Here is a 12595-nt window from a genome sequence, read left to right as displayed (position 1 = left end):
GAGTAAAAATAGGATACTGTACTATATAATTGTTAACTAAGAGCTCAGACAGGGTTATAAAATGACTGACACTCTAAACTGAACACTGGGGTACAAATTCAGACACAGCCTATAAAAGAAATGAAGAAAAGATTGGTTACACTGAACTTTCCAGCATTCTCTCTCATGGACTGCTCCAACAGTAGTCAGCCAGTGTGCATTTATGTTTTTTGGGGGAATGGCTTTAGAAAAGAGGCTGATGGGAGGAGGTGGAATTTGTTTGGATATTATATTTACACGCTGATTTCTACACAATTACCCACTGTGGTTTTAAGGGAAGCCCCCACGGTTTTTTTTTCTTTTTGTTTGTTTTTTTTTTTTTTTTTTTTTGCAAGTTTTTTATTTTTGTTTGTTTTTTTTAATCCTATAGCTTTTTAATCTCGGTATTAATGTCAATTTTTGTCCAGAAATATAAAAGGAGTTGGCAGGATTGGGCTTTACGGCGTCACCGCTGCACGCGCAGAGCGTGTCGGGAGACGGAGGTCCGGTGGGCGCCATATTGTAGTAAACTATTGTTATAAAGAGGGAGAGAAGCGAGCTGCTGGGTTTCTTTCTGATATCGCTGCCCTCAGAGGACACCTGCTCTTTTCTACCAGGAGTCATGAAAGAAATTCCAGGGTAAGTCCCTCGCCGCGGTGTCAGTTTTTCTTTCGCTGATAATAAGTGAGAAAATAACACTAGACCAGCAACGAATGTAGCGGCTAACGTGTTTGTCTCCACTATGAGAAAGAGGAGTATAAACAAACCACAAAACGATGCGCTACGCTGTTATTCACACATGCTTAATTCGGTTAAAGTGCAGACAGTCACACTAAGCAATGTGAGATATGTGTAGAGGGTCGTGTATTTGGATTAGGCTTTCAAATGCCTTTGTTTACCTTCCAAAAGGGATGCAGAAGCGCAGATTAGCAATCTATAGTGGCTTCACTTTGGTTGCCTCTCAAATATCACTGCGCTCCCTACGTAGGACACCGCATAGGTTATGAAATAAGAGATTCGTCATCCAAACAAAATATTGTATATCTAAGAAATAGATTTTGGGATTCAACCGTGACCTGCATGTCTCTGCACCGCCCAGTGAATGCATTATTTCGCTGTAAAAGTTACACTTCACTGACAGGTCTAGTGCACTATATAGGGACCAAGCAGCCATTTGAGACGCAGCCTTTGTTTTGTAGTTAGCTAGCTATGGTTGCTATAGTAGTAGTAGGCTAACGCAGACAATCATTCTAATAACTTTTCCCCAGATGGTACTTTTTAATCAAACAAACAAACGTGAGTGATATGTTATAGTGTGTTTAGTGTGTTAAATTCATGTTACCTATTTGGACTGTACATCTAGTTAGCACTAGCATGTCTGACTAGACCAGCGTTTCCCAAACCTGCTCCTTCAGTTTAATGCTTTCACTGAATTTACAAACCTGTTTCAGCTTAGTAAGGCTCTATGAATGAATATTATATATTAAGTGTTAAAGGAGCAGTCAAAACATTTAAACGTGCAGGGCACTGCTTCCTTCAATGGACCTATACTTGTGTTCAGTTATGTGTGCTCGTTTGTACTGTGCTGGTCAAGTCAGAGTCCAGTCCTTTGTTTCTTAACATTATAGTATATAATATAATATTATTAGAGTTTCCTCACGTTGTCTGTATGACAGCTTTTGTCATATTCAGCAGACTTTATTTGTTATTCATCCTTACTTTCAAAGAACTGACTGAAATGTTGATTACATTTTCTGCATCTCACAGTCCCAGTAATCTCTAACCCTTTCAGTAATGTTGTTTTTTTTTTTGGTTTTGTTTTGACTACTCCATATTTCTGAGAGAACAGCATCTTCACATCCTTTTAGACTCTAGGCATACCCTTTCCATGTGTCTTCCCACACTCAAAGACCGGAAAAAATGGTCTGTGTTAATATTTATCTGTTCAGTTTGAGACTAAATACAAAAATAGAAAACTGAGTGTAAAAATGTATTTAATTTTTTGATTGGTATAGTTAATAGAAACGGAATTATGAAGGCTAGCTAGTTTTTTGGGTTTTTGTTGTTGTTTTTCTTCCCTATTTATAGGTTTCATTTCTGTTTCTGACAATTTGAATTTTAAGAGAAATGGAAAATAAAAGAATAAAAGAAAAAACAAAAAGATAGTTTACTCAAATTAGTTTTTTTCGGTTCTTGTGCTGAAAGCGGTAGGACTGCTGAACCATCAGAATGGGGGAAAACAGCCAATGCATGACTGATGCTCCTTTCATACCGCCTATAACAAGCAGCTCTCATGTAAACCCCCTGAACTTCTACTAAACAGAAATGAACAGCTTCATACTTATCAAGGGCCGACATTAGTCACACAGAGCAGCAACGTCAACGTTTACTCACACCTCAGATTTAAATAATATATAAACACCTTTTAAATGAATCTGAAATATTAATCTAAAAATTGCAAAATTTGATTAAGGTTCTTTAGTCTTCCTTGAAATGATTGATTCTCATGGTTTTTGGAGTTGACTACAAACTCTCAGAAAATTAAACAGATACATCAAAATACAACATACAAAAAACTCAAGCATGAATTTAAGACGCATTTAAGTACTTGTTGTTACTGCTAATTTTGGTGTTCGAGATCTGGCATGTTGGTTGTATTTTTCTCTGGGCTAAATCTTTAGATAACACTGGTTTTGGATTTTGTCAGACACATTCAACTAATAGGAATAGGAGTTTTATCTGTCTGATATCTGGCTTCACTCCCTGTGACAGTGAGGAGCACAGCAGTCCTCTCGGAGCTTGGAGTATAGCCACGTCTCCTTCAGGTTGAGAGGAGCCCATTGAGGTGGATAAGGCATCTGACAAGGATGCCCCCAATTGCCTCCCATTGGAAGTATTCCATGCACAGCCAGTTGTGTGGAGGCCCTAGTCAGATCCTTTGGAGGGATTATACCTCCTGGGAAAGCATGGGAATACCCCAGGACCAGCTAGAGGCTGATGCTGGGGACAGGTCTCTGGGATTCATTGCTGACCCTATAGTATAACTGTCCTATGAGTATTTGACGTTGTTTCTTATTAGATAAAGACACACTGGTTATTTGTTTATAGTCCACCCTCAGCTTATCCAAAAGCATAAAAGCACCAGTTCTAATTACCAAGCTTTTAAGGTTCACATATTTTTGAAACAGGCATCAAACTGAGCACATTCTGCTTGTATCTCAACAGAAAGGCAATATTGATATAACGGGATGCTTGGGAATTTACCCCATAACATGGACAGTGTCGCATGAGCGCAGTTAATTTATCTTCATTCATCAGTGTCATTTGGTTTAAGAAGTTTTTATGTAACGTGTGACCAGTCTTTTTCTTATTTGAACAATGTTATGATGGAATAGAGAATAAGTTTGTTGACTGAGATAGAAAGTCTTGTCTATAACTGTACACATTTGTTCCCTATCACCAGAACCAGTAGCAATATGCTAAGTGGGCAGCAACCCCAGAAACACTATGGCATCACATCATCAATCAGCCTGGCCTTTCCCAGAGATATTGACCGTCTGTATACACAGAAGCTCATTGAGGCCATGAAACCTTTTGGAGTGTTTGAGGATGAAGATGAACTCAATCACAGGTGAGAGTTATGCAGGATAAACTGCTGTTGATAAACTGTATTGTCAAAGTTGACAACAAATGAACAAGGTCCCTAACTCGTCTAATGGTCTGTGTGCAGTTTTCAATATATTTGTTCATGCTGTCTTCCACTTACTATTTACATTTCTATAGCCCCAGAATACATTAGACAAGGGCTGTCGTTTTGACTAGTGCCTTTACATATTTGGTCAGTAACTCTTAATGCTGAGTGTTGTATGTCTGTTGCAAATAGTTAGGCCAAGTGTGCACACTGCTTTCTTGAAATCTGTTTACAGTGTTACCATGTGATTTATGAGACTCTCTGTAATGGAATGTGTTTCTTGCTGCTGTACATTTTGTGAGCATTTGTTTTCTTTATGGTGAAAATAAGTGTTTTTGTTAATGTTTGTCCTCAGACTTGCAGTTCTTGGAAAACTTAATTCATTTGTAAAAGAATGGATTTCAGAGATCAGTGAATCAAAGGTGAATCTGTGTACAATGTTTCTCTTTTTTCCTCTTTTGTTTATTTATTTTTGAATGAACAATGAATCCTAATTTATTGTCTTGTTACAGAATCTGCCATCTTCAGCTGTAGTAAATGTGGGTGGCAAAATCTTTACCTTTGGTTCTTACAGACTCGGGGTGCACACAAAAGGTAGGTATGCACATGTTTATCAGTAGTAGTTAAAATATTAGTTTTCAAGTATTTACTTTTTTTATGAATGAAAAAGGGCTTCCACTATAAATCAGGTCGAATGTTTGTGTTCCTGTACAGGTGCTGATATAGATGCCCTTTGTGTAGCACCTCGTCATGTGGAAAGGAGTGACTTTTTCTCATCTTTCTTTGAAAAATTGAAAATGCACGATGAGATCAGGGACCTGCGGGTACATACTTCACCGTATTATTTGCATTATTCCTATTTACAAATTTACACACAGGTCTGTTAATTTAGTCATCTGAACACTTCTTTTTCAGGCTGTAGAAGATGCATTTGTACCAGTGATAAAATTCAAGTTTGATGGGATTGAGGTAAGACTGTCCTAATGACCATATTCTGCAGTGTATGCAATAGAAAAGAAAAATATATATATTTTTAAATTCAATCTAAACCTGTTCATCCACAGATTGATCTTCTTTTTGCAAGACTAGCCCTGCCTTCGATCCCTGATACTCTGGACTTGAGAGGAGATTCTTTGCTCAGAAACCTGGACATAAGATGTATTCGCAGTCTAAATGGTAATTCCCTTAATTAATTTTCCAGTTTTACAGGGGGCATGTTATCTTAAAAACAGAGTGCATGTCTGAGGAAATCTCTCGCCATGAATTTGCTTCTATCTGCGGTCTTTAGTATGTGGCCGAGAGGAGTTCATGTTTCTGTAATTCTTAAATGGTGTCTGTCTTGTGTGGTCTGCATCAATGCAATGCGTAGTTACATTTCAGAAGAGGTGAGCGCTACATCGGGCGGCACGGTGGTGCAGCAGGTAGTGTCGCAGTCACGCAGCTCCAGGGACCTGGAGGTTGTGGGTTTGATTCCCGCTCCGGGTGACTGTCTGTGAGGAGTGTGGTGTGTTCTCCCTGTGTCTGCGTGGGTTTCCTCCGGGTGCTCCGGTTTCCTCCCACAGTCCAAAAACACACGTTGGTAGGTGGATTGGCGACTCAAAAGTGTCCGTAGGTGTGAGTGAATGTGTGACTGTGTGTTGCCCTGTGAAGGACTGGCGCCCCCTCCAGGGTGTATTCCCGCCTTGCGCCCAATGATTCCAGGTAGGCTCTGGACCCACCGCGAACCTGAATCGGATAAGGGTTACAGATAATGAATGAATGAGCGCTACGTTGCAAGGTTTGCGTCAACACTGTACCTGTGTCATAGGTTCAATGCAGAGGTACAAATTGGGTTTAAGGACAGTGCTGTGTTTGTTTCTTGTAGTGTTTAGACCAAAGCATGTCACAGAAGTTTCATTAAGGTCCTGGAGAACTGTGAAAACTTTGGGAGAAAGGATATATGTGCCCCTATAAGTTGCTGTTATTACTCTTTTATTTTTTATTATTTGTCAACCTTCTGCCTAATATGCCACTTTTACAGGCTGCCGTGTTACTGATGAGATCCTTTACTTGGTCCCTGATAAAGAGAACTTCAGACTAACTTTGAGAGCCATCAAATTGTGGGCTAAGCGTAAGTTTCATTAGATGTTATCTTGCAGTCAGCTTGAACAACGTAGTTTTAATCAACATGTGATGTGTGTGTATATATGAGGCATACAGAAGGTTCCCTGACAGAGTGCAACAATAATGCACATTTTAAAATAGGGAATGTCAGTTCATCACATTTTTACTGTAGGTTATTCAAGCTGATTATTTCCCCTTTCAAATTTTCCTTTTATATCAGTGACTTGGATGTGCAGGTGTACCCCCAAAAATCCTTTTGGGAACAATATATTTAACGTCCACTAGGGGGCAGCAGAATACAGCTTGAGAATTTCTATCCTTGCAACAGTTGCCTGTGTTCATAAACTGTGGGAGAATATTTAAGCTACACAAATGTGTAAATGTGACTTTTTACTTATTATTTAAATATTCCCACAGGTCGCGGGATCTACTCCAACATGCTCGGCTTCTTAGGCGGTGTGTCATGGGCCATGCTAGTGGCCAGAACCTGTCAGCTGTACCCAAATGCTGTGGCTGCCACACTTGTGCATAAGTTCTTCCTTGTATTCTCTAAATGGTCAGCCAAATTAAAACTAGATTATGGTGCATCATTTTAAGCATGAAATACATGTGGGTCTTTTTAACATAGTTTTACTTAAAGCTCTTCTTTTGTTTGCATTTTAGGGAGTGGCCAAACCCTGTACTTTTAAAACAACCTGAAGACAGCAACTTGAATTTGCCAGTCTGGGACCCACGGGTGAGTAAGTTTTTAAACACCAAAACATTAAAGCCCAGTATTGGTTTGTGCCACTACTTTTCATTTCTATTTCTGTGTTATAATCTCATGCTGTACCCTTAGGTAAATCCTTCCGATAGGTACCATTTGATGCCAATCATCACTCCAGCGTACCCTCAACAAAATTCCACATACAATGTCTCCACCTCCACTCGCACCATCATGAATGAGGAGTTCAAATATGGTTTGTATAAGTGTGAAGCTATGCTCAAACCTTCTTACCAACGTTCTGTTATTTGTCAGTGTTTAAATGCTTTTTTTTCCATGTTTCCACTAGGCCTTGCTGTTACAGATGAAATCCTTCTGGGAAAAGCTGAGTGGTCTAAGTTGTTTGAGCCGCCAAACTTTTTTCAGAAGTACAAGTAAGTTGCAGTGTTTTGTTGCTGTGATATTTTACTGCCCTCCCTCATATTGACCCTTATTTTGATAAAATGTTTTTGTGTGGATATTACAGGCATTACATTGTGCTTACTGCCAGTGCATCAACTGAGGAGAATCATTTGGAATGGTGAACAAAGTTACACATGTTCATTTTCAGTGAATTTTTGGAGTTGTTTTTAATCTTACTTATTTAACTAGACAAAATGGGCTCTGCCCGTCCCATGGCATCATGTGTTTGGTGTATCTCTTCTTCTCTTCTGGCCCTTTGGGCAGATATGACATTAAATACAAACTACCTAACCTAACCTCTTCCGCTTTTAGGGTTGGATTGGTAGAGTCCAAGATAAGAGTTTTGGTGGGCAATTTGGAGAGAAATGAATACATCATTCTTGCACACGTAAACCCACAGTCTTTCCCCTGGTCAAAGGAGAGCCGTAATGAGTAAGTTTTGTCTTGATTTTGCCTCAGAAATGGAATGCACCCAACAATTACTGGGATTACGCAGCAAAAGAAAAGTTTGCTTGTTGTGCAGAATGCACGTCAAAGCACTGTAAGTGTTAACCTATTTCTGGGGTTTACCTTGGGTTGCAATATGTCATGCCTGCAAAGCAGTGGTGTGGTACTTGTGAGGTTGAGCTTTCGCTCCCGTGTTAACTGTTGAATTGTTTTTACAGGAATGAGTTTGTCTCAATGTGGTTCATTGGAATCAATTTCAAAAAGCTGGAGAATGCTGACTGTGTGAATATTGATTTAACTTATGACATCCAGTCCTTTACAGATACTGGTAATTTATTTTGCACAGTTTTCTACCATTAATTCATTTTGTTTAAAGAGATGCCATTAAACCAGGTGTAAAAACATTTTTTCACAGTCTACCGGCAGGCCAGTAACATTAACATGTTGAAGGATGGCATGACTATTGAAGCCACACATGTGAAGAAGAAGCAGCTGCACCAGTACCTACCTGCTGAACTGGTGCAAAGGGGCAAGAAAAAAGTACAGACATGTTTCTTGAAAACTGAAATATTGAAAATACTATCATTTGGTGGTTTTACACAATTGAATTCCATGCTTTACTCATCAGAGCCTGGGAGATCTGAACCGCAGTTCCAATGGAGGAGCCCCTAAACGCTGTTCGCTGGATGGCAGTCAGCTTGATAGTTCCAGAGACACAGATACAGGGACACCTTTCAGTTCCCCGACTCCAGTCTCTAACCCCTGCAAATCAGCCTCCACACCTAATGAGAGGTAGCTCCAGCAAATCACTACTAGTAGTGCTCTAATTGTGTAAACTGACTGTGTAATTTCAAATATTTATAAATGTCTTGATGGCATTTTGTTTGTTGAGCAGCATTACCCCCTCCAAACAGCCAGTCCCACTGTATGTGGATAGCTCCCCTGTCTCTGAGACCTCACCTCCTAAGAGAGAACTGGGAATGTCCATACCAGTCATTGGAGCGAGTGAGTCTCTAATTTGTGTAATTGATTAAATTGTGTTGAAGTTAGTTGTTTTGATGCACAAAATGAGTGGTGTATGTTCTCAACCTGTGTCCACACCATCTTATTTTTGAACCATCAGCCGCAGCTGTGACCAAGCCCGCAGCACCCCCAGTGATCCCTATAGGCAGCACCATTCCAACGGTGGTAGGCCGAAGCGTCATTCCACGCATGAGCTCACCAAATGCCAACACACCTGACTTGATCAATGGGCTCAACGGAGCTGCCCCAAAGAGACCCCATTCACCCTCTCCGGAGGAGCCACCTAGGAAACTTAAAGACACAGAGCAGGTTACCATTTACAGTTGTACTGAATGCTATTACATAATAAAGAGAACAAAGACTAGTGCCGTATGTGTGCTGTCTCTGATTTATATTTAGATTAATGGATCCTCATCTAGTTTACTTGATTATCTATGTACTACGTAGAATTCTGGTGCTATTAACAGCTACATACCTGCTACATAGCATTGCATTTTAAAGTGGTATCAGCATGTCTTTACAATAAGGATCTTGTGATTCTTGTCTTTTTTTGCTTTAGATATTCCTAGATGAGTCTGCATTTAAAGAACCATACCCACCTTCTAGTAATGGACTGGATCAAGAAGGTGGTCCAACAGGAGTGAGTCCAGGCCACTTTTCTCTCTCTCTGTTTAAATTGCTACTGCTTTTCTTGTACTTCATTTATCACGTCTATTTTATATTGTTCAAGATGGTCAAAGAAGGAATCAAATCTCTGATATCTGTTATAAACAGGATGGTCCTGCAGTGACACAGCCTATGCCTATTCCAACCATTGACACTTCACGGACACAGGTAGATGTCAACATATACGTTTTTGTGATGCTGAACAAAATGGGATGATTTGTAACAGCTCTGTATGTTTTCAGAGACTACCCAGTAAAGAACTGCCAGATGCATCGTCTCCAGTTCCTACAAGCAACATACGTGTTGTTAAGAACTCCATTAGGCTGACTCTTAACCGGTAGCAGTGAACTCCCCACAGGTAATGCTGATTTTGATAGCCACTCCAAGATTATTTTCTTTTTCTATATTTACAGTCGGTTAGGCAGCTGTCTGCGGAGAGCCAGGCTATTGTGGCCAGCAAGAGTGCTTTTAAATTCTGGCTGCCTCTGGTGTGCATCTGATCATCTTCCAGATGACATTTGTAAAACTTTTTCATTGTACAATATGATGCTCTTGTGTTTTTGTTTTGTTTTGGGTTTTTTTTTCCATCTTTTAATACCGCCTTAATGTGTCAAAATGCTTGCAAAGTCAACATCTGAGTGCTTTGAAGCATAACTTGTACAGTGGGTGTAATTTGTATATAATGTCTTGAAAAATGTTTGTCTTTGTTTAACATTCTAATGTAGTTTTTACTAACAAAAAATTTATATATAAAAAAAAATAGAAAAAAAGTCCTGTGTGTTCCTGTAAAAGATTATCTCCATTTGTTTTGTCAGTGTTTTCCTCCTCAGTCTTTTGTTATAATTGTATGGTTCTGATAGGGACTTGAGGAGGACTACGGTTGGAGGGTTTTGTTTTTTTGGTTTGTTTTTGTTTTTTTCCATTTTTAAAACTGATATCCACCCCCTGTTCCTTCATGGATATATGTATCCTACCGGCAACAATGCAAGAGTGCTGCTGTTGGGAATGGTTAGGGTGAGGATTGCTGAGAAGGTAAAGAGGTTTGTTTTGCTGAAAAGATTTATCTTTGCTGAATGATGAGTGAATGTGGCTGTGTGTTTGTAAATGAGTGATAGATTTATTCCCTGAATTTAGGGTTTGACCCCTGCACCTCCCATGGAGGTTTGTTTGACATCATCTTAATTTCACTCGAAACAAAGAAGAGACAAAAGGAGAAATGTATTTCCCCAATTTTTTTTTTTTTTTTTTTGAACAACTGTTTTGCCATGTTGGTGTACAAAGAGGCATCAGTATGTATTTGAATATATGCTTATTGTTCCTTTGGGGTTACTTTACTTTTTATTTATATCCACTTATTTGTACCATGAAATTTTTATATCGTAGGCATTGCAGTTGGATTTTTCTCCATTTACACAACTCAGTTTTGACTCTTCTTGTTGAACATGCTTAGGGAAACTACTATATAAATGTTTAACTTATAGTAGTATATACATGTCCATGGGTTTTGTTTTGTTTTGTTTTTTTCTTCCTTTTGTAGGGCAAAGAAATTGTATTTCAGAACGTATTTTTGTATGTAATGTATTCTGCCTCCTTTAAACTAAGACCATAAAATTTCACAAACCCCGCCCTGAGTCTGTTGTCTTTACTGCTCCACTGGCTGTTTATAGAGCTGTGTAAATTCCACGGAGCTGTACGGGGCAGTAGGTTTCTCCACAGGAATTTTGGTGGAATAATCCTTGCTCCTGCGGTGACGTGTGCACAGCTCAGACGTGTCTCGGAAAGAGAATACTGCAGGTTTCACACTGCTGAGCTCGGTTAATCTCGTACACGCTGGAAGTTTGAGGCTTTGCGATGTGGTAGTAAAGTAAATCAGGGATACAAGTATTGATCTCATTAATAGTTAATGTCTAGTTTTATCGTAGACGAGCTTAAGGTTCACTTATACAGCAGCACTTTGCTTGCTCAACAGGTGTTTTAAATGCTTAAACAAGTTTCTAAAGAAGCACACAGCGCTCTTAAATGTATGAAATTGTTTGCAGTGGGCTGTTTAGAATGAGTTTTTAAATGTGTTGTTAATATAGCCGCTCTACTGGTTTGATTAATTTTTGTTTTCTGAGCCGAACTTCCTTGTTCGGTTTTCTGGGAGATTCCCAATGGAGTGACGTCACGGGGGGGATTACCCTCCAAGAATGACTGCTCTGAGAACTGCCAATTTCTTCATCTACATTCCTCTCAGGACCACCTCTGCAGCCCCTTGTGCGAAACTAAGGCTGCCCTCACCGTGTTAGATTACGACATGTGTTTTGAAGTAGTTTTGTCTAATTATCACAGCGTGGCGTGACGCAAAGTTCACCACCCCAATGCCAAGCTTAAGTTAGGTGTTTATACACCCGCCCCAGACTTCCTAGAGTACTTCAACTCTAAGACAATTAGCAGGAGCGTGTTTATAGTATACACCAACTTTAAAACGACCTCCTTGTTTCTACATTAATTGTGTCATTTCAACTCCACCGACCATGTACAATTACAGACGTACAGATTGAATTGATCAGGCACAGCAGTGTTTCTGGAGTTTTTAAACACCTCTAATCACAATTGTTGTGCCATATAGACTACATGTATTTCGTTTAAATATAATGCCTTATTACACAACTGGCTATTTTTAAGTTATTTTGAGTTCCACAGTCACTACTTAAATCACCCATATATTTCTAATATATGAGTAAATAATAATAATATAATCCCAAATTGGAACTGTGTGATCAATAATTGTAAATATTATGACCAAAAGCCTCCATAGCTAGTAATGTATAAATACAAAATGCCAAAACCACACAAACATTACTAGTGGTAGATTATTTTAGCTTGCTTTTTTTGGTTCATAAATTCTAACTTTAACATACATTTAAATCTTATGAATGTGCAACGTATTGTAACCAAATGTAAGAACCAATAGAGAAGTATTGCAGAGTAGTTGAGTTCGTATGCTGTATTGTATTTCTTAAATCTACACGATAATGAGATGCATGAACCTATTTGTTCTTACATTTGGTTACAATAAGTTTAACATTCATAAAAATTAAATGTATGTTAAAGTAGGGTGACCAGACGTCCTCTTTTACCCGGACATGTCCTCTTTTTTAGACGTAAAAAATGTCCGGGAATTTGCTTTTCTAGAGCTTACATAGAACTTCGAGAAGTTTCGTTCACAAACTAGTCCCGCCCTCCCCTACTCCGTTTGGTTCGCTTGAGTGAGAAGGGGGCGTGGTGAAGTAGCTTAAAATCTTCTGATTGGACAGTCTTACTGTAGAGCTACCGTTATTGGTCGAGAACCTTCTCTGTAAACATTTAATTGGTCAGTCTGCACGTCAGTAGTCCCCCCCCCCCCCTTTCTCTTTTTCACCATCTCAGATCTGGTCACCCAATTTAGGGTTAGAATAGCACCCACTTTTTAGCAGTTTTCCCCCCTAGAGTAGAGTAGT

General features: G+C 39.2%; 1 protein-coding gene across 1 annotated transcript; it reads left to right on the top strand.

Annotated features, from left to right (window-relative positions):
* Positions 1 to 549: 549 nt before the first annotated feature.
* papolg (poly(A) polymerase gamma) lies at positions 550 to 10731 on the top strand. The gene is made up of 22 exons (XM_066678471.1): positions 550 to 657; positions 3482 to 3649; positions 4065 to 4131; positions 4222 to 4303; positions 4424 to 4533; positions 4625 to 4678; positions 4774 to 4885; positions 5730 to 5819; positions 6230 to 6368; positions 6476 to 6548; positions 6651 to 6771; positions 6865 to 6949; positions 7042 to 7095; positions 7290 to 7409; positions 7643 to 7752; positions 7840 to 7964; positions 8053 to 8216; positions 8320 to 8429; positions 8548 to 8756; positions 9007 to 9087; positions 9222 to 9281; positions 9356 to 10731. The coding sequence occupies exons 1-22, from the start codon at positions 641 to 643 to the stop codon at positions 9452 to 9454; spliced, it is 2250 nt and encodes a 749-aa protein (XP_066534568.1). The 5' UTR covers positions 550 to 640; the 3' UTR covers positions 9455 to 10731.
* Positions 10732 to 12595: the final 1864 nt, after the last annotated feature.

This window comes from Hoplias malabaricus, chromosome 8 (genome assembly GCF_029633855.1).
Source record: "Hoplias malabaricus isolate fHopMal1 chromosome 8, fHopMal1.hap1, whole genome shotgun sequence".
NCBI classification, from domain to species: Eukaryota; Metazoa; Chordata; class Actinopteri; order Characiformes; family Erythrinidae; genus Hoplias; species Hoplias malabaricus.
Note: the sequence above shows the minus strand (reverse complement) of the source record. Positions and strands in the feature narration are given on the sequence as shown.